The sequence below is a fragment of the Fusarium solani genome (assembly GCF_023522795.1).
Source record: "Fusarium solani strain SB1 chromosome Unknown bctg00000001, whole genome shotgun sequence".
NCBI lineage: Eukaryota > Fungi > Ascomycota > Sordariomycetes > Hypocreales > Nectriaceae > Fusarium > Fusarium solani.
Window position 1 is genome coordinate 5,284,308 of NW_027072156.1, and position 22,325 is coordinate 5,306,632.

A 22,325-nucleotide genomic window follows, 5' to 3' on the forward strand; every position below is an offset into this window, starting at 1 on the left:
GGAGGCCTCTCAAACAACCAGGAAACAAGTGTTCCATGACGCCTGATGGCACACGTTTCAGCGAGAGATCAAATCCTCAGTTAGAGCTTACCATTTCACTATATATTCCCCCTCTGGCACCTCACAAGCCCAAATTTCTTGACAGTACCAAATCAATACTCCCAATCCACAGCTTCTCCAGCGAATTATGTCGTTGTCTCGCCGCCAGCTTGACACCATCATTACGGCTTACTCTTTCAGTACAGCAACGAATATTTTGTTGGTGATTAATCACCTCCGGTGGATGAGGCTATATGTAAAGCCATTCTCTTATTCTCCGGTGTCGAGACTCGGCATATTCTCGTAAGGATCTTGAGGCCTTTTGACGTTGACTTGAGGAGTTGTACGAATCATTGAACTGCCGGACCACACCAGTGCAGCTTCGCTGGCACACATGGCCCTCATGATCCTCATTGTCTCATCTTGTGCATTGCCAGAGACTAAATCCTGGTCACTGGCAAGGCAGAGTCCTCGGAGATGCCAAACTGGGCCTAACATTGTGGTTGCGCAGGGTTCCAGGGGATTCATCGGCATGTTGGTCTCGAGGCTAGAGCGGGCTGCCCAGGCCCCGACACTCAACCGGCAAGGCAGTCGGAAACAAGCCCACTTGTTCTTTAGAGCCGCTATCGTCGCATCAGGATTCGTCATCGATCCTTCTCATGATTGTGGCACCGGTCATGCTGGCTGGAGTGACTGCATGCTGGTGCATGCTCAGGGGTTCCTCCTTGGAACCCCTGAACATGTCTCGCCTCCTGAGTTCCACAGAAGTCCAAGGTGGTAGTCGTTAATGAAGGAGTCAGTCCCGGCTGATTCTCCGGCGTTCGCGACCCAACCCGGCGGAAAGGCATGGAACGTTGGGCCAATCGAGCGTGTTCGCCCTCGCACCAAGGGGCTGGCGACGTCGGCCTAGAGGAGACCTTGCCAAGGCAAGCGGGAGGGGCATGAGCATTTACTCAGGGGAATACTCATACCAAATTGGCAACAAGGGGTTACCGACGGAAATACCTCCACTTGGCAAGCCCCAGGACCTATGACGCATATTCCTAGTGGTCAATATAAGTCAAATCAAGGCAGACTTCGGACGGGCTGACGAGAAAGCTTGCGGAATGGCGGAGTCAGGAGCAATGTCACACACCATCAGAAGAGCTTTGAGTACAGCCAACCGGGGAGCCCGAAGCACCATGGTTCTTTGACAACTGCGCGGAACTTTCTCTACCAACCCGGGGATAAAGTTCATTAAGGTAACATGGCAGGGAATCCATACACGGCCAGCTGCGTAAGTATACGGCAAGAAGGATCCTTCACCTAGAACGTTCTCGCCCTTCTCCTGAGACGCTAGGGTCCTCTTGTAACCTCGCCCGCGGCGATACAAACTCTACTATCTTGACTAGCCACTAATACTTCTATCCAATGCCTCCTCTCCATGATTATCTTAAACCCTTGACTTTGACTTTACTTCTTAAGGAATAGTTGAGTCGGTATTCTTCCTTCCGGTTGATCTCGGCTATGTAAGGGAGCCTGAATGTGGGCAAGCTTGCCAGTGCGGAAGTTACTAGATCAACCCTGCGAAATTCTGGTTACTAGTATAGAATATTGAAGTAATCTATCATTGGCAGGGTTGATTTTTCCGGTACTGTGGTGAAAGGGAAGCTAGCAATAGAGGATAGAGACCAGTAAGTTAATTCTTAGCACCACTTGAACGAATGGAGGCACACAACCACCCTCCTGTCGAGTTCCCCCTGGAATCCCCCCATCGCCCTGCCTTCATGCTAGCTTCGATAAGCCCCCTGATTCTCTTAGCTGGCTTGGGGTCGATTGATTCTCATTTGACGTCTCTGTCCTTCTGCTCTTCTGTACATACACCGCGATCTGGTGTACTTGCTCGAACTTAAGGCCATGCAATCAGCAACATCGCCTCACTTCCTCCCTCTCTGGTCGCAACACCCTGTAGATCCCGCTCTGTCTCCGTTTGGAGCTGGAAGAAGGCATGCGCAATATTTCCAAACTTGGAGCCAAGCCCCGGCGGAACCTCGACATAAACCCTGCCGGTGCCATCGCCAACTTCTTTGACAGTATACCTCAAGTCCCACCCCTTGCTAGACATATGGTCCTTGATGTCCTGGGCCGATTCCAAGAAGGCGTTAAAGGAAATTTCGTACTTCTCTCTCCTAAATGTGCCTTCTGATGTGGTTCTGGATAACTTTTTCTTGGAGGTTTTTATGTCCCATATCCCTTTCGGATGTTTTTCTACTCAAGATATTAGATTCGTTAGCATAAAAAAAGGGCTCTCGTACCGGATCGTCTCTCTTCATCTTCTCTTCCCCTCTTCCTCTTGCGTGGTGCTAGGTTGGAGACACCACCGCTAGAGAATGTCTTCGTTTCCAGTTCCTCTTTCTTGATGAGTGACTTCTTTTCCAAGACTTGCTCTGGAATAGGCGAGGCGGCGGTCTTACTCGGCCCAGAGCCCATGATGTTGCCTTATGAGTATCAGGAAGAGTAATGTGGAAGGTTTCGCTGACGGCTATTGCGTATTCAAGGAAGCTGCGAGGCTCGCCAACAATATATTAATACTCCAGCAGAGTTAATGTTGACCGATGGTAAGGCATAATCCTTTCTCCTCTATTTGGCGTCTCGGTGTTCCCGCTGAAGCCTGCCTAGCATACAGTTCAAGGCAATCTCCGCTCTCTCCTATCCCAATTTGTATGATCTGACACAACCAGTATACAAGAAAAAAGGGTGTCCTAGCGACCTTCCTAAACAGGGTGTTGAAGTCTAGGCAAGCCATCTATGAGGTCATTCCTCCAAGGCTACCCCCTCCCTCTATGTCCTTAGGAGAAGACGTGGAGGGGGACAGTCGCACACGCCCCAGCCAGGAGATACCACCTCGCTGCCTCGGGGAGCAGCTCCATCTGATCCGCCAGGAGTCTCAAAACAGTCGCCTTCTCCGGGCTGCCTAGCAGCTCTCTGACCGTCTTGTCCAATGCCGGTTCTGGGGACTTGGCGAGCTGCCTGCCACAAGTTAGTCAATCATCTTCTCCCTCAACCCTCAAAAGATGAACACCATGCATTCTTGAGCAAGATTCCGGAGCCGAGTTCCTTCACTAACCGCGACCACTTCCGCTCACGGATCAAGTGCGTGCCAGGCCTCTTGTGGTGTCGTTCCCATCCCTTTCGTGTTGTTCTCACCGTCTTCGGGCTTGGGACCGAGGATTCTCCCTGATACTTACGCGGCCTTCTGAGCCGTTGTTGCGCCACCCAACCGCACCTGAGACGTGTGCCACCTAGCGAAGGTAATCGATGCCATGTATAGTAAACATACCCCTTGTGTCGCTCGCTGTGTCCTGCTTTAGATGGCATTGAGCTGCATGATTCCGCTGTCTACCTTGTGGCCCCTTTGCCTGCATATTCGTACCAACAGAATCCAACACATACCTGCGAAACCGACTTCCCGCTCGGGCCCCTCCCACTCCGAGTAATGGATGGGTCTTGGCAGCCTAGAGTGGCCGTGATGCGGCTGGGGCCACTGTAGCGTTCCTATCCGAGCAACAATATCATACGACAGATCCTCAGCCGGGGCGATCCGGACGATGGTAGAAAGTGGAGTCCGTTCCGAGCTAGACAACCCGACGTGGCGATGCCGAGCGGTCACCAAGGACCCAAAGAACCCCCATCGTATCAGGATCACCTGCAGGGACGAAAGCGAGTATGAAGTCGTGAAGCGGACAGCGGAAGGAAAGCTGGCTCGAGGAGCCCGTATCCTGCGAGACGATCTCCACCCCATCAGGGTGGACAATGTCAATCGAACCGCTGTGCTAGACGAGATGAACGAAGTCCGATCAGGAGCCGCTGAAGCCTTTAGCCAAGAGAACGACACCCAGGTTGCAAAGATAGCGTGGCTCAGCAGAAGAGACATTCCCAAGGCGTATGGTTCAATGGTTGTGTACCTAAAAAGACGCTCGGAAGCAAGACGACTCATTGACGAAGGGTTCTTCTTTGCCGGGGGAGAGTCCGGAACCACCAAGACGTTCGAACGCCGGGACCGCCCAAAACAGTGCTACAATTACCAACAAATCACGGATCACAAAGCCTATCAATGCGACAGACCACAGGTTTGCGGCAGATGCGCCAAAGAAGGCCATCACCACAGCGGATGCATGGAAACGATCCCAAGATGTGTCCCGTGCGGAGGCCCCCACGAATCGTTCAGCAGAAACTGCCGTAAACTCTACCCGGTCCAGCATGAGTAGAACATTCCAGCTGTTCCAACTGAATGTGAGGAAGCAAGGCGCAGTGCATGATAGTTTGATGAATGACAAGAAAATCGAGGACGCAACGGTATTGGCTATCCAGGAGCCCCAAGCGCGGAGAATCCAGGGCAGGCTCTTGACGACCCCCATGGGGCATCACAAATGGATAAAAATGGTACCGACGGCTGAAAGGGAAGGTAGATGGGCAATTCGGAGCATGCTTTGGGTGAATAAGGATGTGGAAGCGGAGCAGGTCCCGATAGAGTCCCCGGACATGACGGCAGCAATCGTGCGGCTACCGGATCGGCTGGTCTTAGCAGTATTGGTCTATGTACCGGGAGGAGATGCCCAGGCTCTGCGAGACACGTGTATCAACATCCGCCAAACCATTACGGGCGTCAGACGGGGATCAGGGAGGGCGGTGGATGTGGTCATTGCCGGCGACTTCAATCGCCACGACCAACTGTGGGGCGGAGACGAGGTATCGATGGAGAGACAGGGTGAGGCGGATCCAACGTCGACCTGATGAACGACTTCATGCTCAGGAGCCTTCTCCGACGAGGCACGAAAACATGGCAAAGCGGAGACTACGAGACAACCGTTGACCTTGTTTTGGCCTCTGAGGAGCTCGCAGACACGGCCATCAAATGCATGATACATGACACAGAGCACGGATCGGATCACCGCACGATCAACACGGCGTTTGACGTCTCAGTCCCCACGCCGAAGCAGCAGGAGAGACTTCTGCTTAAGAATGCGCCCTGGAAGATGATAAATGACAGGATCACGGACAGACTGGGAAGCAGACCAACGGGGAACACCGTGCAGCAGAAAACAGATAGGTTGATGTCGGCAGTCTTGGAGGCTGTCCAGACGCTGACACCCAGAGCCAAGCCGTCGCCACACGCAAAGAGGTGGTGGACCGACGACCTCACACAACTGCGACATGTGTACACATACTGGAGAAACCGAGTCCGGACCGCAAGACGCTCAGGAACGAGCACTTCTGGCCTAGAAAACACAGCAAAGGGGGCGGCAAAGCAATATCACGACGCCATACGACAACGGAAGAATTCGCATTGGAACGAGTTTCTAGCGGACAACGATAACATCTGGAAGGCAGCTAAGTACTTGAAGTCCGGCGACGATACGGCGTTCGGAAAAGTCCCGCAGCTGGCGAAAGCAGACGGGACAACAACGACCAACCACAAGGAGCAGGCCGAAGAGCTACTAGCCAAATTCTTCCCGCCATTGCCAGACAACATTGAAGACGAAGGTCCAAGGCAACAGAGAGCTCCAGTACTGATGCCTACACTCACCTTGGAGGAGGTGGAACGACAACTGTTCGCGACTAAGTCATGGAAGGTGCCAGGAGAAGACGGACTACCAGCGATTGTCTGGAAGCAGGTCTGGCCGTCAGTAAAACACGACGTCCTCGCCATCTTTCAAGCATCACTCGAGAAAGGCGTGATTCCAGATCAGTGGAGGCATGCCCGGATAATCCCACTGAAGAAACCAGGCAAAGATAACTACACGATCGCGAAAGCGTGGAGATCCATCTCGCTTCTCGCTACGCTCGGTAAAGTGTTGGAGTCGGTGGTCGCCGAGAGAATCTCCCACGCTGTAGAAACTCACGGGCTTCTTCCGACCAACCACTTCGGCGCGCGGAAGCAGCGATCGGCAGAGCAAGCCCTCGTACTTCTACAAGAACACATTTTCTCGGCATGGCGCTCGCGCCATGTCGTGAGCCTTATCAGTTTCGATGTGAAAGGCGCGTACAACGGCGTGTGCAAAGAGAGGCTGCTGCAGCGGATGAAGGCGAGAGGGATCCCGGAAGGCCTCCTGCGCTGGGTCGATGCCTTCTGCTCAGAGCGAACCGCAACCATTATGGTCAACGGCCAAAGCTCCGAGAGCCGGTTGCTGCCACAGGCGGGGCTTCCGCAAGGATCACCCCTATCGCCGATCTTATTTCTGTTCTTCAACGCGGATTTAGTGCAGACCCAAATCAACAGGAACGGCGGCGCCATCGCATTCGTCGACGACTACACCGCGTGGGTGTCGGGACCGACAGCTCAGAGCAATCGAACAAAGATACAAGCCATCATCGATAAGGCTCGCGACTGGGAGAAGCGAAGCGGTGCGACCTTTGAGGCGGAAAAGACGGCGATCATACATTTCACTAGGTATACTGGCAGGGTAGACTCGGAGCCGTTCACCATCAAGGGTGAGAGAGTCCTGCCAAAGGATCAGGTCAAGATCCTAGGGCAAAGACTAGGAGCACAAGCAATCATAGGGTCCTTCACAAGCGTGGCGACAGGAGTAGCGGAAGCAGAAGCCTACATAGCGACCATCCACGAACGGTTCTGGGGAAGAGCGAGCAAGCTTTGGGTAGACCTACATACTTTGCCACGGACCAACCCACTCCGCAGCCTCCCACAGGGAATCAAGGCGTTCAAGCGTTTCATCTCCCCACTCAGGCGCATTGCCGACGTTTGCAAGGAAATACCAAAGGGCACCATGGAAGTTATTCAGCTATACACGCTAGCACCCTGGGAGGCACGCATGCAAGCTACACTGAGCGACAGGGGGAGGAAGAAGAAGACAGGATCAAGGAGTTGGCTCAGGCTCGATGGGCAGTCAGAATAGCGACCAGTAGTTCCGCAAGGAACGGACTGGTCGGCATGGGAGGAACCGTCCGGCTTCCGCTCTCCATAACAAAAGCGGGCAAAATCATCGAAACCTTTTCGGTCACCTTGGGCACAAGGGAAGAACACAATCCCTACACAGCTGAGTTGGCAGCTATCGCTCACAGCCTCAAGTGGCTGCCGGAGATGAGGTATCGAGTCGTTGTCATCCTGACAAGCAACAAATCTGCGGCGCAGGCCATACGCAATCCCCGTCAGCAATCCGGACAAGGGCATATCCGGGACATATACAACTCCATGGAGGCACTTCAGAGAGACAAGAATAGGGCCAACATAGTCTGGTTACCCTCGCGCGCTGAACTCAAAGTCCAGAGAATAGCCAAGACATCAGCCCGCCAAGCAACGGAACCGTACGCCACGCCACGACGAACATCGGTGAAAGCAAAGTCCACAATTCTGAACCAAACAAGGGCAGAGCTCCGAAACGAAAGAAGACTGCCAGAAGGGGTGGGTAGACACTCCAGAAGGGTCGATTCAGCCCTGCCTGGAAGACACACTCGCCTACTATACGACCAGCTGTCGTGGAAGGAGGCCAGCGTGCTGGCACAGCTTAGGACCGGAATGGCTCGACTAAACAGCTATCTATATCAGATTCGAGCTGCGCCGACAGATAAGTGCCCGTGCGGACGGGCAAAAGATACGGTAGAGCATTTTCTCTTCCGCTGCGTGAATTGGACGACACACCGCAAAGAGATGCTTCAATGTACGGATACAAAGCGCGGCAATATCTCCTTCTTTCTGGGAGGGAAGGCAATATCAGATGGACAGAAGTGGACACCTAACATGAACGTTGTACGAGCGACAATCAGATTCGCAATCGCTACGGGTCGCCTTGATCAGAGGTGATCTGCCTAAGTTCTACTAACCCACCAATCTACATACCAATACTAACTATAAACCCCTCGTACAATCAAAAGCAGGCACTGCTTCAGCCGCCGAAAATAGGAAACTGAACACTTGGAGGAATTGGGCTTCAAGTTGACTTGCTACTAACCTTCGCGAGGACCAAGAAGAAGAGCGATGTGTCAAGCTCCGGAGACCCTCGCTTACTGTTGGAGGCAAGGATCACGATCATCGTGAACTTGTTCACGATGAGAGTGAACGACCACAACTAGCGTCAGGCAACAGCCTGCTGTCTATGAATCGGCAGACTGAACACGGGTATAAGAGACCGACTCTTGTCGCTTCTTTAGATAAGAAAGGGGACGCTCCTTTTCAATCCTCAATCTACACTGATCTTTTGTTCGATGTCTGCATTCATGTATCGGTGCTAGGTTGACACGATGACTAGACCAAAAAGAACAAGGCGAGATCCACAAGGGCAAGGCGAGATCAAGGCAAGAACTAGAGTTGTGTATGTATTCTTAGCTTCAGAGCCCTTTGGGCATGGCCTACCGGGCGTAATAGACTTGTGTGTGTGTGTGTGTACTGTACTCAAATGATTACTTTCAATTGATTGTTCTCGTTTGATTACGCTCAATTGATTACTCTGAATCGATCGCCTCACTGATTACTATCGGCTGATTACTTCCAATTATTACCCCCTGGTTCTCGTGTGTAACGGCCACGGGTTGCTGCTCTTTTCTGTGCTCCGTCCAGGGCTTCGTTCCCGGCTGCCTCCAGGATCCCTTTGCGAAAGGGGCTGCACGGAATCTCTTAACCTTGAAACCTGAATTCTGACTGTGATGACTGCGCCTCACTGGTGGCGTCCCAGTTCCCGACGACTTGTCACCTGCGGTTCTTGCAGCCACAGCAAGAGATTGTGCCTTACCGCCAGATACCTGCCAGTGGCTCTCAACTTGGACTTGCCACACTACTGTAGCAGAGTGGGAGTGCAATTATAAAATGCACGAGCTCTCCGGCTACCTTGAACACCTAAAGGTCATCTGTCAGACCTCTCACTTGATCTCGGCGGATTAATATCATGGGCCAGCATCATATTCCCACCCTGCCTGTCTCCAAGCAAGCCTTGGAGGAGTCATTCATCGATGAAGAAGCATTGGCAACCAGGTTTCTTACCGGCGTTCAGCAAATCGAATGTGTTGATGCTTTGGACGAAGCACCTAACAAAAGAAAGAGGAAGAAATAAAGTGAAGAAAGACAAGAAGGTACTGGTACCCTTTCCTTATTGTAATAGGTCTAACGCTTCATCGCATCGGCCTTAGCTTTGAATAGAGGCAGCTGGGTCTGTCGTAGATAGCGTTGCGCAAAGGTCCGTATTTCGACCAGGGTATTTTGCTCCTCTAGGTTATAAGAGGGGCTCTGGTTTTCGGAGTCGGCGGGTTTCGCCGCAAGGAAAGGCTTCTCAAGCAAGTTGGAAACTTCCGTCTGTAGAGCGTTGAGAATGTCTTTCGCATTTCCATGAGGACGCCATGAACGATTCGTAGAAGCCATAGGAGACTCAACTGCTGTTTTGAAGAGGATGAGGAGATCAATGTTGAAAGCTAGTGCCAGTAAAGGGGAAGGAAGAATGACGATGAAAAGGAAAGAAAAGCCACGAGAAATTTCAGCTTCATATATGCGCTCAGGGAGCTCGGTACGTAAGCGAGTTAGGTACAAGAGGTGCGGCCAATCATCCATGGAACCCAGAGTTTCTAGTCCTGCACCACCCCCAACCCAGGCAAATCCTCCCCCGCCAGCCAAGCCGAGACGTTCTCAAGGGCAGTCTTAGGGCTATCTCGATGTTCCAGTGTGCGCAAATACTGCTGGATCTGGGCTGGAGAAAACATGAGCTCCGGGACTTTATCAGCAAAAGTCTGTGCCATTGACCCTATGTCTTCCTTGGTGTCTCCCTTGACACTTGTACGGTAGTTGTTCTGAAAGAGCTGTTTGGCCTGAGCCTTGGAGGCATTGGTCAAATGCACTTGGTAATCAACACGGCCAGGTCGTAGAATAGCGGAATCCAACGATTTTGGATTGTTCGTGGTTATGACCAACAGCTTGCCCTCTGGAGCAGCGAACCCGTCAGTGGCATTTAGATATCCACTCAATGTGACCCCGTGCTCCGGATCTGACGAAGTGCGATCCAGGCCCGCAGCGTCTATGTCCTCGATCAACAAAAGACATCGGTGAGGCAGACTCATAGTAAGTGAAACAAGAGATTCATCAGTCATCGTCTTAGCACACAGGCTGAGACAGTAAATCGGAAGCCCAAACTCGCTGGCTATAACGTGAACAAGGCTTGTTTTTCCTGTTCCCGGGGGTCCGTATATCAAGTATCCTCGGCGGTGAGGAATTCCTCGCGCGTGGTAATCCTTATCCGAGCCGGGTTGTAGGAATGCTCCAATGTCATCAAAGAGATTCTCTAGTATCTGAGGATCTATAACAACAGTCTTTGCATCCCGAGATGCGCGTAGAGCTTTTTTCTGCCATTCCGGCGTGGATTGCGACGTGGGATGCCACAGGGCGACCTTGTCACTCTCACTCTGCAGAACACCATCCATTGAAGTTCGGAGAAGCTCCTTGATGGGTTCTTGGCTACTGTTAATGGTAGATTCATATTCTGGCACGTGAAAACATACCAGTTGAGTGGCCAAAGCACGAGAAAGAGTAGATAATGCGCTCCGCTCTCGCATCGTTATAATACTCGGTGGCTTTTCGTCCTTGGTACTTGAAGATTGTACCATCTGCCCAAAACCAAACTGTCGATAGAGGGTAAAGTGCCAGTTTCTATCCTGGTAAGCCAAGAGTAAGCGCTATTTTGGACGCCACTCACCCAGGTAGACCACCAGGAAACAGTCCGATGCTTGCCAGGGTTTTCGGGACTGAGCTGGGGCTTGCTTTCTGATGATCGTTCGAGCGTAGCAATCATGTTGTCGCCTGTGAACCTTCTTGTAGTCAACAAGTGCTGAACAGCACGGCTCAGTTCACCGGGGGAGACCTCGACAGTAACCATGAGGTATCGAGTTACCGCCTTCCACATAATCCAAGGCGTGACAGGTACAGCGATGAGGACAAGGGGATTGATGCCCAGTGGTGTGAGATAGCGATATAGAGGACGAAGAACGGGGACAAAAAGACCAAGACCGAGAGAGTTGAGAAGAATGCCAGCTCCTTCCACTGGCGAGGTCATTTGGAATCGTTCCACTGGAAGAGCCATTTTGAGGGGCGTATGTGAGTGAGAATTTCTTCGACATTGCCAGGATGGCTATCAAGGCAAAATCAGGCTCTGGAGGGCTATATATAGACCAACAACCCAGAAAAGTTTCCCCTCTCCGCCCCCTCTTCGGAGTTCGGATTTTATTATTCTCCATATTCTAATAGAGACCTCATTTCCTCTGCCAGCCTACTCTGGCCATGATGTGATGATAGAGCAAAGCCTGGGTCACTATCTGCTCTGGGGACGTTTGCTTCACAGTGCATGATGACGTTCCCTTTCCGGCCAGACAGACCTATTTTCTTACTCACTCCTCCCAACTGCTACTCATTGAAAGAAACTTAAGGATTTGGTCACCAAAAGCTCCAACCACTAGTTGTCTAGAAGAAAAGTATCTCTATGCCAAGTCACACTACCAGGCAGCAGGATCCTATCCAGAAGAATGGATAGTGAGGCGGAGGATGTTGGTGTTTCCGTATGACGGGGAGAGAGTCCGCAAATCATAACGTCCTTATTCACAGCCAGGCACCTGAACGGGCCGTGACGGCCTATCCCTACTGATGCGGCGCCTCGTGGATACATGATCTGAGTCGACCCTCCGGTGATGCACTCGACCAACCCATCGATCCCCAATGGTCCATGTGTAACGTGGATTGGTGGGAGGCCCTCGGTGTCGTATGCGGATGCCTGAGATGAGACGACACGAGGCAGATGGTTGTTCAGCTGGTCAGCGCTCACAACCAGAAATATCTTGATCTGTGTGGTTAATAACGATCCCAAAATGTGAAAGAACCATTCTTACCGGACCTGAACTTAGAGAAGGGCGAGTGATAGCCATGGATTCCAACGCCATCAGGAGGATCTGAGAGAAACAGTGGTAGATGCAGTTGCGTTGGTCAAGGGGTAGCATGCCGGCAACTGGAACGATCTTGGCCCATGTACCAAGCAATCCAAGAGGTTTTTTCCGGATGGGTGGTGCCTCTCTCAATATACCCGTTGACTTGATAGATAGCTGAAGAGCAACAGAGACGACCGGATCATGGCGTGCGTCTTTGATCCATTCTCGAAGTTCGGCTCCCGCAACATCAAGGACAGGATCCACAACAGTGACCTCAACCTCCCCACCAAAGATCTTAGGGACAGTTTCCGGGTCTTCCATTGAATCGAATTATAATAGAATAAGACAGAAAGTTACCGTACCTACAGTATACAGGTCCCGTGGCTCTTAAGTAAAGACACATCCAACACAGCCTCCCTGCTTCGATGTCCCCGTTTCCTCTTTCCACCCCCTCTTGCACTTTATGCATGCGTGGCTATATCCCCTGTCATGCAGTCTGCATTAGCAGACACGGGCATCACACCGCCAGACCCTGCCCACTTCGTCACATATGTCCTTGATGTCTTGTATATTCTCCCCAGATCCTGGCCCCTGACTTGCAACGGATGAGGCTCTGCAGAAAAAGGCAGCTGGCGAACTAGTTCGCAACCAAATTGCTACGAAAATGTTTCTTGCGGCCCTGTCGTCAGCCAGGTTCGGCGAACATATCAGATACCCCCGGGCATCTATTCTCCTGATACCTCACTCACTAAGCTACAACATAACCATCAGAAGAAGCATCGAACGGACACGAGAATCAAGTAAGACAATGTTATGGTGACTTTTCTTCCTCGTCATCAATGACGTCTCTAAGAGAGGTTATCAGCCACAACAGCAAAAGACAGTTATCAATACATGACGACGCCAAAAGCCCAATACCGTAAAGCACCCTAAAGGCATGGTTCTTGTCGGTACAAGTGCAGCACTCCTAACACCTAGTGCATACGCGCTCACGTATGTGTTTATTTCGAGCCGTAGTCCTTGTAAACGATTTCCGGCAGACGGGACATAGCGCCACGGCTGTTAATCCAGACATCTCGCGTCGGTGCCGATTAAGATTGCCGCGGTTCGCAAACTGGCGTCCCTTACACCCGTGCTCCCAGCATCGTGGTTTTGGCCCGCTCTCCATGGTTCTGATGTGTCCCCCTCCTGGGAGCTTGCGCCGACATAGCCTGCGACGGGTAGTGCCGGGTACATACCAATATCTTGGCCAGTAGGTACGGATATGGCCTCGCCCGTGAGGGTCAATGGAACGGGGGAAGTGATGTAGGTTGGGAGATTCACGATGGCCGTCGCATGGGGGAAGGGGAACACCATGGCCAGTGGCGGAAAATCGACGCAAGGGCTGCATGCCTTGTCTTGCTGCCGCTTTATTTCTCGAGGCATGGGTAGCGGGCCCGAGGTTAGAGATCTTGAAGGCGGCAGTGGTGAGAGGCTGCTGGAGAGTGGACCCATCGATGACAGCCCAGCACCCATTGTGAAGTTTCGAGACACATTTGATTTTGGATCAGATTGCAGGATGACAGTGCTGGCGCACACATTAGCGTCAAATTAAGATCTTAGAGGGGACAGTGATATCCCACCTGCCAGATGGCCACTCTGTTCGGCGCGGGTCCGGTGTCAACGACTGCAGGCAATTCCTGTCCTGTTGTTGAAGAGACGAGCGGGTTTCCGGTCTTAAATTCGAGCTCGGGCTGTTAAAGCTACTATCTGTCCGCTGGCTCCCGCATCTCGAGGTGGGTGGCGATCCTAGCCCAGAGGCTCCTGAGGCCCCTGAGGAGCCGTCCACCCGAGGAGAGTGCACCAGCGAGTGACAGCGGGCGCTATTACAAGTGTGTTAGCCACAGAGTCTCTGTCAAGGTAAAGGAAACCCACGACGCCTCAAGGTTCTTGTGGTGCTCGTTCCAAGGCACTGCACTCATTTTTATCACTGATGAAGGGCTGCTGTAAGGTTTTGTGTGTTTTGCGGTCGGTTCTGATGTTTTGCTTGCTGGAGCAGGCGGTCATGTTGTGGTTTCTCGGTCTTTGAACGTGGGGTACTGTCAGTCTAGCGGGGGGGGCTTAGCGGCTTTATGGGTTTCTGACCCTGTCACTGAAGGAGCCTGCCATGCACGTGAAGACGGACCTTTTTTTTGGCTGAAGGTAGCGGCCCGGTTTCCCCGCGGACGACCGGCCAGAACGTGACGCTCTTCGGTTGATGTCAGGGCCAGGCTGAGCTTCTTGATCCCAACAAGAGACTCTCTGCTCACCACTCAGCACAAGGCGTGATAGGAACGTGCCCTGTGAGAACATCTAGAGTTGATCTATGGCGAAGCTGAGAATGTGCCCCTCGCCGTGCACTCCTCCACCTAGGAGACAGGATGCAAAGAACAATTGGCAGTTCCATTTGTAACAAGTCATATGTCTAGGTTGACTCGATCCTCTTGATTCACGATACATGACGCCATCCCCCTCCCGGGCAGAAATAACCTTATCTCTACCTCTCCTTAGCACCGCTCTTGGAAAGATACATCAAAGATATGGCCGCATCTTGAGACTCCAGAGAATTGGCCGCATCTTGAGGAGACATCAGAGAATTAGCTTCATCCATCCACCGCTCGTAGCCTCCTATTATGACGTCCTTTGTCTGTGCCTATGAGGGGTCTAAAGGTGGCTCCCCTGGCACCGGCGGCCCCGTGAGCCTGCGACGGGCAGTACAAACTTTTCCGAAGTGCTGGTTTGTCGGGCAATAAGATCCGTTCGGGGCTGCCTCGCCTCTCATGTCAACACGGAGGCGACGGTCTATGAATAAGCCGTTCGGGGGTATGTTGGGCCCAATGGGTACTGATGTATCGACACGGAATGCTCTGGCTGTCTCGCGTGCATCGTTGATTGAGCGGCTGTTATGCCCGTTGGCGGCAGAGGAGGGTGTCGGGTGCCCCGTATGTGGTGTGGACCTGTGATTAGAAGCCATTGAGTAACTGGGGTATGGAAAAGGCTGAGAAAGATCGAGATGCTGTGGCACGGAACCACTACTCCAGGTCGTCTCGATCCCCTCAAATACTTGTAGGAAACGCCGGCCACCCGTCTCAACCAGTATACCTCGATGGTACGCTGTGAAGCGACCTTCTGTCGGTAGATCAAAATAGCCAGTGGCTAATGTAGGATGCCACCACCACGGCGTGACGAGTCTTTCAGACGTTGCCGCTCAGGCTTGCATCTTCGGCCTATAGACGAGCCACGACGGTTGACCGCCTCTTCGCCATGGTTATCACATATCCTTTCTCCATCTCTGCATGTAGACTCTCCGTAGTTCTAGGTATACAATAAGTCAATTGCCGAGCCTGACGGCGAGGTATCACACGCCATGCATGAGCGAGAATGTATCCCCTGTTGGCCTTTGAACAAATGCAAGACTGCATTCACGGCTCAGCGCCTTACTCAAGGGCTTTCTTACCTAGTGTACGCCCCAATCAACACTTGAATCACAACCTCAGAGAACGCCGTCGATCTTGCATTACACATCTTCACCGATATCTAGGTACAGCACATGCAAGCAAGCAGGCTAAAGCAAGTCAACCATAACATACTCTTCCTCCATCTTCTCCTCTGAATCTTCTCCCGTCTTCTCCCCGGATCCCTCCCATCTTCTTCCCCGGATCCCCCCATCTTCTCAGAGAATTCCTTCCCTTGTCCAAATAGCCGCACACCATTTCGAGCGACATGATCCTGCAGTTCCATCACACTCCGTTTACCGCATTTGAATGCCGTATGCCCCAAGGGATCCTTTGTCTTGCACGGGGCCTTAGACTCGTCTGAGTCTGAGGCCTCAGAGAGATCCTGTCTCGCGTCCGACGCCCTACAGCGACCGAAGGATACTGGCTCTGTGAGTTCGACGCTGAATATATCACCAAGTATGGCCAAATTGTTGTTCGCGGACCTTTTCTTGTCAAGCCAGCTTTGGAGTGCGTCTCTTCTGCCGCCGGCAGATTCGAGCAACGCGCGAATTAGCGATACTTGGTGAAACCCCATCGTCGCGCCCTCCGCCGGCCAAACCATCATCGAACTTTTTATTTGTTTCATCCATGATTCGTCGTTCCGATTTATGAGCTCTCGAGAGGTCTCACCGTTGAGGTCGTTGGGCAGATGCAGGGCAAGGAAGCAACATAAGTTGTAAAAGTGACTGCGGACCTTAGGGAGGGCTGTCTAGTTGTCGTTAGTCATCTATCCTGAGTATGAGGCCGTGGGAACTTACCTCCACGTCACGTATCAAGATTGCCCACTCGATCGGTAGCAGCAGGCGCTGGTTGTGGGTATTATCTCGATAATACCAGCCAAGCCCCTGATGCTGGCTCGACAAAACGCCTGCGACCGCCTTGTCAACATAGCGGCTCTGAGATTTCTGCCTCGCCTCTGTTATCCCATAAACTGCTACCTCTCCTTCTGTTGGCTCCGAAACATCAAGGTAGGGCTCATGGTGAAGCGAAAATGGGAGGGCGAGGTCGCGGAGGATTTGGACGCGAGAGCTAGCGACCGCAACCATGCAAGACTTGCCATCAGGAGTCTTCCCTACAACATGTATGGGAGGGAGATGCTTGATCTGCGCCCAGGAACCATCTGACTCTAGTTCGTTTGCAGGGACAAGGCAGCCCACCCAACGCTCGTCATCCGGCGGTACCTTCAGGAGTTCGGGAACCCCGAGTTCGGGAACCCCGAGTTCGTTGGTCCTGGTCTAGCAGAGGTAAGCCAATACTCAAACTAGCAAGTGCGACTAACCTGTGGTTTGGTTCGCACACAAAGGGACCGGCTGACAGGGGCCCTATCAGCACCAGTGCTCCCGCTCCCCATGTCGTGGTCACCGACAGCAACAGTGGTGATCTGAGCCTGGAGGTTGCGAGTCATCGACACCATGCCTGCTTGGAAGCGAAGTGGCCAGGGGTGTGGGCGCACAAGAAAAAATAACGTGCGTAGGAAGTGAATTATTCAAGCAAGAACACTTTGGGTAGAAGAAGGCAAACAAGGCAACCGCATGCTACTCCAGAAGTTCCGGGGGGATATTTGTATTTGAGATAACCGAGTTGGCTGTTTGCTAATCATCTGTCCATCTTCCTAAATAGGAAACAAGTGTTGAAACTCACTACCCTGTCCATGCGGGGGCACAGAGGCTATACTATTGGTCTTGTCTTGCCGCCATTGCTCCTCCTTGCATCTTCTCGCGTTCACGCCAATATCATTGCGTCGTCGATCTGATGGTCCGCACTTGGGGCGGGGAGGCTGAGGTACAGCATTTGAAGGAAGAACTTGCTCTGCGCTATGGCTCGTCACCTCGTCCTCCAGCCTCACGCCAACTACCAATTCAGAAACCTCCATCTCCTATTACTATTGCCTTCAGAATCGAGAAATCTCAACTTCAACCGGACAGCGCCAGAAGGTTGCATGTGTGTCGCCGGCGACATCAATGAAAACAACACTACCAACGATCATTTGAACTCGGCAGAGTATATCTTCCCGGCAGACTGCCCTCAACTTGCGGTTGAGAGCTAATCAGCGCAGGCGTACACGAGAAGACCACGAAGAAGTGAAGAGAATGTGTTTGGCGTGGGAAATTAAATTCTCATGCGGCAGGCCGGATCATACAACTGTGGCTCTTGAAGAGTGCAACAGAAAGGATTGTCCCGTTAAGATGGGCCTGGAGCACATAAAAGCTACTCCTATGCCGGAGACCTGTATGGAAGAGGATCATAGGATTGTCAATCCTCACATTCCACCCCGAAGGCTTAGTGGTAAGGGGAGATGATTGGAACAACCGACGCCTGTGGTACCTTCAGATTTGTCGCGGCCAGATCCGTTTCACATCAAATCCTATAGAAGATATCCTCCAATCGATGCAATCCGTCTTTCGGTGGACCAATGTCAAGTTTCGCATGACAGGCAGTGGCATACAAGGCTTGTGCCTCAGGAGTGCTGATCGGGAAACAACGAACGATGCTTCTCGTGGAGAGTATGAATCTGACGATCCAGTTCGCTCTCCACGGTGTCGTTATCCTGCCCCCGCGTGCGTCGGTCTTTGCAAAGTGACACCAGGAGGGCGAGGTGGTTGGGTAATTGATCACAGCCCATGTTGACCGGGAGCGTATATCCTAGGCAACCGAATGCTTGCGCGGTGTAGACTGATGAATAGCCGCGAAACTCCTCATGGGGCCAAGCCGAGTAATTTGTCTCGAGTCCCTTGTAGCGCTGCAGCTCGCAGATCGAATGCCAAGAGTCTGGTGGATTGGGGGTTGGCTGCTCGTTTCGTGGGCATTCTATTAAGCCGCATTGCCGTTGAAGGTGCTTGATATAGCCTTCGGAGACGCTTCCCCCTCTGTAAGACAGGTTATGGAAACCCTCTATGCGTGAGGCGAGACCTTCCATGAAAATGTCCTTGCCCATGGTTTTGAGCATCGTGATATAATATGCGGGTTTGATAGAAGATCCAAAGGTAGCTTGATGGATACATATCATCTCCAGCACTTCCTGGTTTAACTTCCCGTCAAGAGAGTCGCTGGGCAGTGCGGCCTGTGGGAGGGAGGCCTGAACGGATGAGTCGTGAGAATCGCGAGTCGTGGATGTAGGTGTGTTGGTTTCATCCAAAGGAATCTCGTCGGGGGTCTCTTGGGCGCTCTGTGGCGAGGCGTGTGGGACGGGGTCCTTATCGAGGCTTCTTCGGGTGGTCTCGGTCATGACGCTTCTGGCGGTAAAGAGGGAGAGTCTCGTGTGTGGGAGGCTGGATGCTATCGTGAACTTGCAAGGAGGGGAGGTGGTTCATATTTGTGCGGAGTGTTTGGCGTCAGGAAGCCAGGCTGCGTGCGTGAGGGAGGGCTTGGGCCATTGCAATACTCTCCAAGAAAGCCACCCGGTCCGGTATCCTCATCCAGTCTGGTGCATGGTAAAGGCGTCGCATACAAAAGCAAGTATAATGACCCCCATCAGGATGGTTGTTCAGCTCCTCGGGATGACCCCCGACTCCCCAGAAGCAAGCATAAAATGAAAGCAAGCCGGATCCGCGTTAGTCTGGTCCGTTCACCCATGCAGGCCCACGATTGGCGTTTTCCCTAGCGTGGTTAATGTAGTATGCACAACGTGCTGTAGGGGGTCCATGCTTGACCAGCGCCAGGGTGGATGTGTCTACTAACACCAGACACGGCGATGTGTCAAGGGGGATCGACGGACATGCATCCAGGCCATCCCGGATGGCTCCGCCTCCTATTGATAATCGAGGCAAAAAGGTTCCGTCAGCGAGCCCGACGTCATTTCACCGTTGCTCAGGAGCAGGTACTGATGGACAAATCCGTTGAGGGGATCGTCTCGAAGTATAATGGTCAACTATGTGCAGCGAAGAGTAAAAATTAGCCTCAAGGACATCCACGCGTCATGGTATTCCTCCAGGTAGGGACACCGAATTAAACATCTCAATCAGAACTACTCCAAAGGTTTCTGGCCGACAACAATCCTATGGTCAACGTAGACATCCATCTGCTTCAACTGCTTGCGCACTTCCATCGCAAAATCATCGGTCTTCTTTTCCGGCCATCCCAAGACTTGTGTGGTGACATAGAGGAGACGGCCTTCCAAATCGCGAAGCAATGCCTTATATGCGATCAGGCTGATCTCCCGGAGCTCCGGGTCTTCATGACTCTTGCTAATAGGCATCTACATCGCCGCACTGGGTCAGCTCACGCTCAATTTTGGGTCAGCCCAGACTTACTCTCTTAACCTCCTCCTTGACAACAACAAACCCGGCTTCTTCCATACGCTTCCTCTGCGCGCCTTCATCCACGACAGCGAATGAGTAGCCTGTCTCGCCCCCCGCATCCTTGAAGATATCTCCCATCTGTCCCAGAGCGCTCTCAGGTTCGATACTCTCTTTGTCGCTTTTGAGGATGAAGGACTGTTCGTGGCTCTCGACAAGCCCGCCTGGACTGGTACAACGAAAGGCCTCACTATAGAGGTGATGCCAGTCCTTGATGCCACCAACCAAGTGACGCATATGAATAAAGTCGAAACGTGAATCGGCAAAGGTCCAGTCTTGTCTGCAGTCTTCGATCTCACTAAGTCAAATCAGCTTCATGTACTACACAAAATGCCAATGTTCTTACAAGCAGAGGTTGGGAGGCACCCAGGTTTCCCCGATAGGAGACAAATCAGTGCCAATAACCTTCATGTCAGGATGGTCATCGGCAAATTCGCTGCATCTATATCAGCATCGGAAACTTTCGTGCGGAAACAGTAACCTACATTGCCCAGTATCCTGCAAAAGATCTCATTAGTCTATGATAGAAGTTGCTGGTAATCGGGGCTTTCTTACCCTTGCCACTTCCAACATCAAGAACTCTCTGAATGGGCTAGACGAGAATGTCAATCACCAACCCATGCCAAGTTGTTGAGCTCAGATCACCTTTTCAGCATTTCTCAAGTCTGCGAGATGAAGTTCTCCCCCTAGCAGCTTACGGGCGGCAAGGTCGCTACCTCAGCTTGTTAACAAAATAACTCTTGTGGTGAGCACAAACCTCATACCTCAAGTCCTGGGCTTCCAATTGCTGCCGATCGATAGGGAAGCTGGAGTGTCGATTAGTATAATACAATCCGGAGGCTTCTTTTGCTCACCAATAGTCATTATCCCACTTATCGCTGTGATATTGCCTGCCATGTATCGTACGGTACTGACAAATGGAGGACGTTATCGATGCGGTCGAACTGGGAGAGGACTCAAAGGTAGAGTCGTAGTCGTTGTCGTCGTCGTCTTCATGCTCCTAGTCCAATTAGCCACCGCGAATCGTCCCAGGTATCCCGTCACACCTCATGCTCTGGAACCTCGACAGGCAGCTGCCCCAGTGTTGGCCCTGGGGAAGCTGTTGAGGCTTCGACGAGAACCCGGCCTTCCGATGTATCCTCGTTCGTCCGTATCGGCTCGTCGCTTGTGGTCATGGTGATGGAAGAAAACGCGAGCGGGAGGCCGTGACGTGCTGTCCTACTAGAGTAGGCCAAGCAGCAGGATTTTTCAAAGAAAAGAAAGATTGAGAGAGAGACGCGACAAGGCGTCACTGGTTCTGTGGATCATCGGTTGCCGGGAATCAAAGAAAGCGAAGGGGGCGGGAAAACGGTGGTAGTTGATAGCGTCAAGGTTCGGGGACGCGTGGCGACAACCACGGGACGGGGCTCGACAGGGCGCGTGAGGATGGTGTTGGCTGAAACTACCGAGCTAGACGAGGTCACTATTCTGGTGGCGAGCTTGGGGGAGGGATGGATGGGGGCAAGGAGTCCAGAACCTGAGTCGGGTCATGGCTGACCGATCAAGCCTCGGTATCGAAGCTGACACCTTCCCTATGCCGCAAGGTTCGCCGAGACTTGCAACGACATCTTCCAGCACGGTGGAAAAGGTATTCAGCCATACGACGCTGGTTCAGAGCGGGTGTCCCAAGGTGTTTGGCTGTGCTGGTGGCCACGTCTTTGGCCAGCTTTTCGTCGCAGGCAAGGGGCGCTGGGTCATCGTTTACGGTTCGATGATCGGCCGACTGTTGGCGTCCAAGATCAAGTCATCCCCATGAGTGAAATGCCACAGGGTGTCAATAGAAAATGGCTGTACATAAAGGAGAGTTGATTTATGGAAGCATTCAATTGAGGTCGAGAGTCCTTCTGTCCTTAACTATATACGCCAAAAAGAAGCTCTGGGTCACACCGACATTTAGACCCGGCCATCTCAGTTCTGAGGCCTCCTAACCAGGGAGCAGCGGCCGTGTCAAGGCTTGGTAATCTGCGTCTGCACACCCGAAACAAGGCAGAATGGAAAGAGTGTGGGCGAACCATGACTTCCGTAACGGTGAAGGAGACACTTTCTCGTCACTGCACTCTGCATCTGAACGACCATTCTGGGGAAGCCTGCACACTTCGGTCGTCCAACTCGGCTCGTTCCCTTGAGATATGTCGAACTCGAGATTAAACTGTTCTTCGCGGTCAGAATTTCACACTAGCAATAGAGGTTCGACGTACCGTTTTAGTAACCCAAACCTCGACGTTGAGTGGACCGGCCGGCTTGCCTTGAGCTGGAACGCCTTGAGCTGGAACGCCTCTCCCGCGCGTCATGACCATAGGGTTTCCTAAGAAGCGAACTCGCAGTTGGAGAGTGGTGGGGTAAGAAGTAACAAGGCGTGTGATTTCATGCATGGAAAGAAGGCAAACGAGGCAGCCAGATGCCGATGCAGAAGTGTAATTCTATTCCGGAAGTGGGAGGATATTTGTATTTTGAGGCCTTCTATTCCTTCCTAATATTATTCGTTCCGGATAAGAACATGGGCAGGGGGAAGAGGCCTGTCATGCCACCAACTATACCAAATCGGGTTGCC

The 22,325-nt window shown here is 52.3% G+C and overlaps 7 protein-coding genes across 7 annotated transcripts; 1 reads left to right on the forward strand and 6 right to left on the reverse strand.

Annotated features, from left to right (window-relative positions):
- Window positions 1–1,927: 1,927 nt before the first annotated feature.
- MRS44_003784 (uncharacterized protein) lies at window positions 1,928–2,508 on the reverse strand (the record flags this gene model as incomplete). Its single annotated transcript, XM_065623349.1, has 2 exons — window positions 1,928–2,286; window positions 2,334–2,508. The coding sequence occupies 2 exons, from the start codon at window positions 2,506–2,508 to the stop codon at window positions 1,928–1,930; spliced, it is 534 nt and encodes a 177-aa protein (XP_065479421.1).
- A 1,118-nt stretch (window positions 2,509–3,626) lies between these two features.
- On the forward strand, window positions 3,627–7,837 carry MRS44_003785 (uncharacterized protein; the record flags this gene model as incomplete). The annotated part of the gene is made up of 4 exons (XM_065623350.1): window positions 3,627–3,961; window positions 4,149–4,751; window positions 4,832–6,809; window positions 6,872–7,837. The coding sequence occupies 4 exons, from the start codon at window positions 3,627–3,629 to the stop codon at window positions 7,835–7,837; spliced, it is 3,882 nt and encodes a 1,293-aa protein (XP_065479422.1).
- Window positions 7,838–9,130: 1,293 nt separating this feature from the next.
- MRS44_003786 (uncharacterized protein) lies at window positions 9,131–11,090 on the reverse strand (the record flags this gene model as incomplete). Its single annotated transcript, XM_065623351.1, has 4 exons — window positions 9,131–9,523; window positions 9,601–10,463; window positions 10,513–10,660; window positions 10,707–11,090. 4 exons carry the CDS (start codon window positions 11,088–11,090, stop codon window positions 9,131–9,133), a joined length of 1,788 nt encoding a protein of 595 aa, XP_065479423.1.
- Window positions 11,091–11,459: 369 nt separating this feature from the next.
- MRS44_003787 (uncharacterized protein) lies at window positions 11,460–12,246 on the reverse strand (the record flags this gene model as incomplete). Its single annotated transcript, XM_065623352.1, has 2 exons — window positions 11,460–11,837; window positions 11,890–12,246. The coding sequence occupies 2 exons, from the start codon at window positions 12,244–12,246 to the stop codon at window positions 11,460–11,462; spliced, it is 735 nt and encodes a 244-aa protein (XP_065479424.1).
- A 3,214-nt stretch (window positions 12,247–15,460) lies between these two features.
- On the reverse strand, window positions 15,461–16,854 carry MRS44_003788 (uncharacterized protein; the record flags this gene model as incomplete). The annotated part of the gene is made up of 4 exons (XM_065623353.1): window positions 15,461–15,480; window positions 15,534–16,149; window positions 16,199–16,675; window positions 16,720–16,854. 4 exons carry the CDS (start codon window positions 16,852–16,854, stop codon window positions 15,461–15,463), a joined length of 1,248 nt encoding a protein of 415 aa, XP_065479425.1.
- A 1,044-nt stretch (window positions 16,855–17,898) lies between these two features.
- MRS44_003789 (uncharacterized protein) lies at window positions 17,899–18,666 on the reverse strand (the record flags this gene model as incomplete). The annotated part of the gene is made up of 1 exon (XM_046284468.2): window positions 17,899–18,666. One exon carries the CDS (start codon window positions 18,664–18,666, stop codon window positions 17,899–17,901), a length of 768 nt encoding a protein of 255 aa, XP_046128798.2.
- A 738-nt stretch (window positions 18,667–19,404) lies between these two features.
- Window positions 19,405–20,910, reverse strand: MRS44_003790 (uncharacterized protein; the record flags this gene model as incomplete). Its single annotated transcript, XM_046282298.2, has 9 exons — window positions 19,405–19,635; window positions 19,691–20,033; window positions 20,082–20,171; window positions 20,221–20,233; window positions 20,291–20,327; window positions 20,381–20,447; window positions 20,500–20,541; window positions 20,590–20,735; window positions 20,782–20,910. The coding sequence occupies 9 exons, from the start codon at window positions 20,908–20,910 to the stop codon at window positions 19,405–19,407; spliced, it is 1,098 nt and encodes a 365-aa protein (XP_046128799.2).
- Window positions 20,911–22,325: the final 1,415 nt, after the last annotated feature.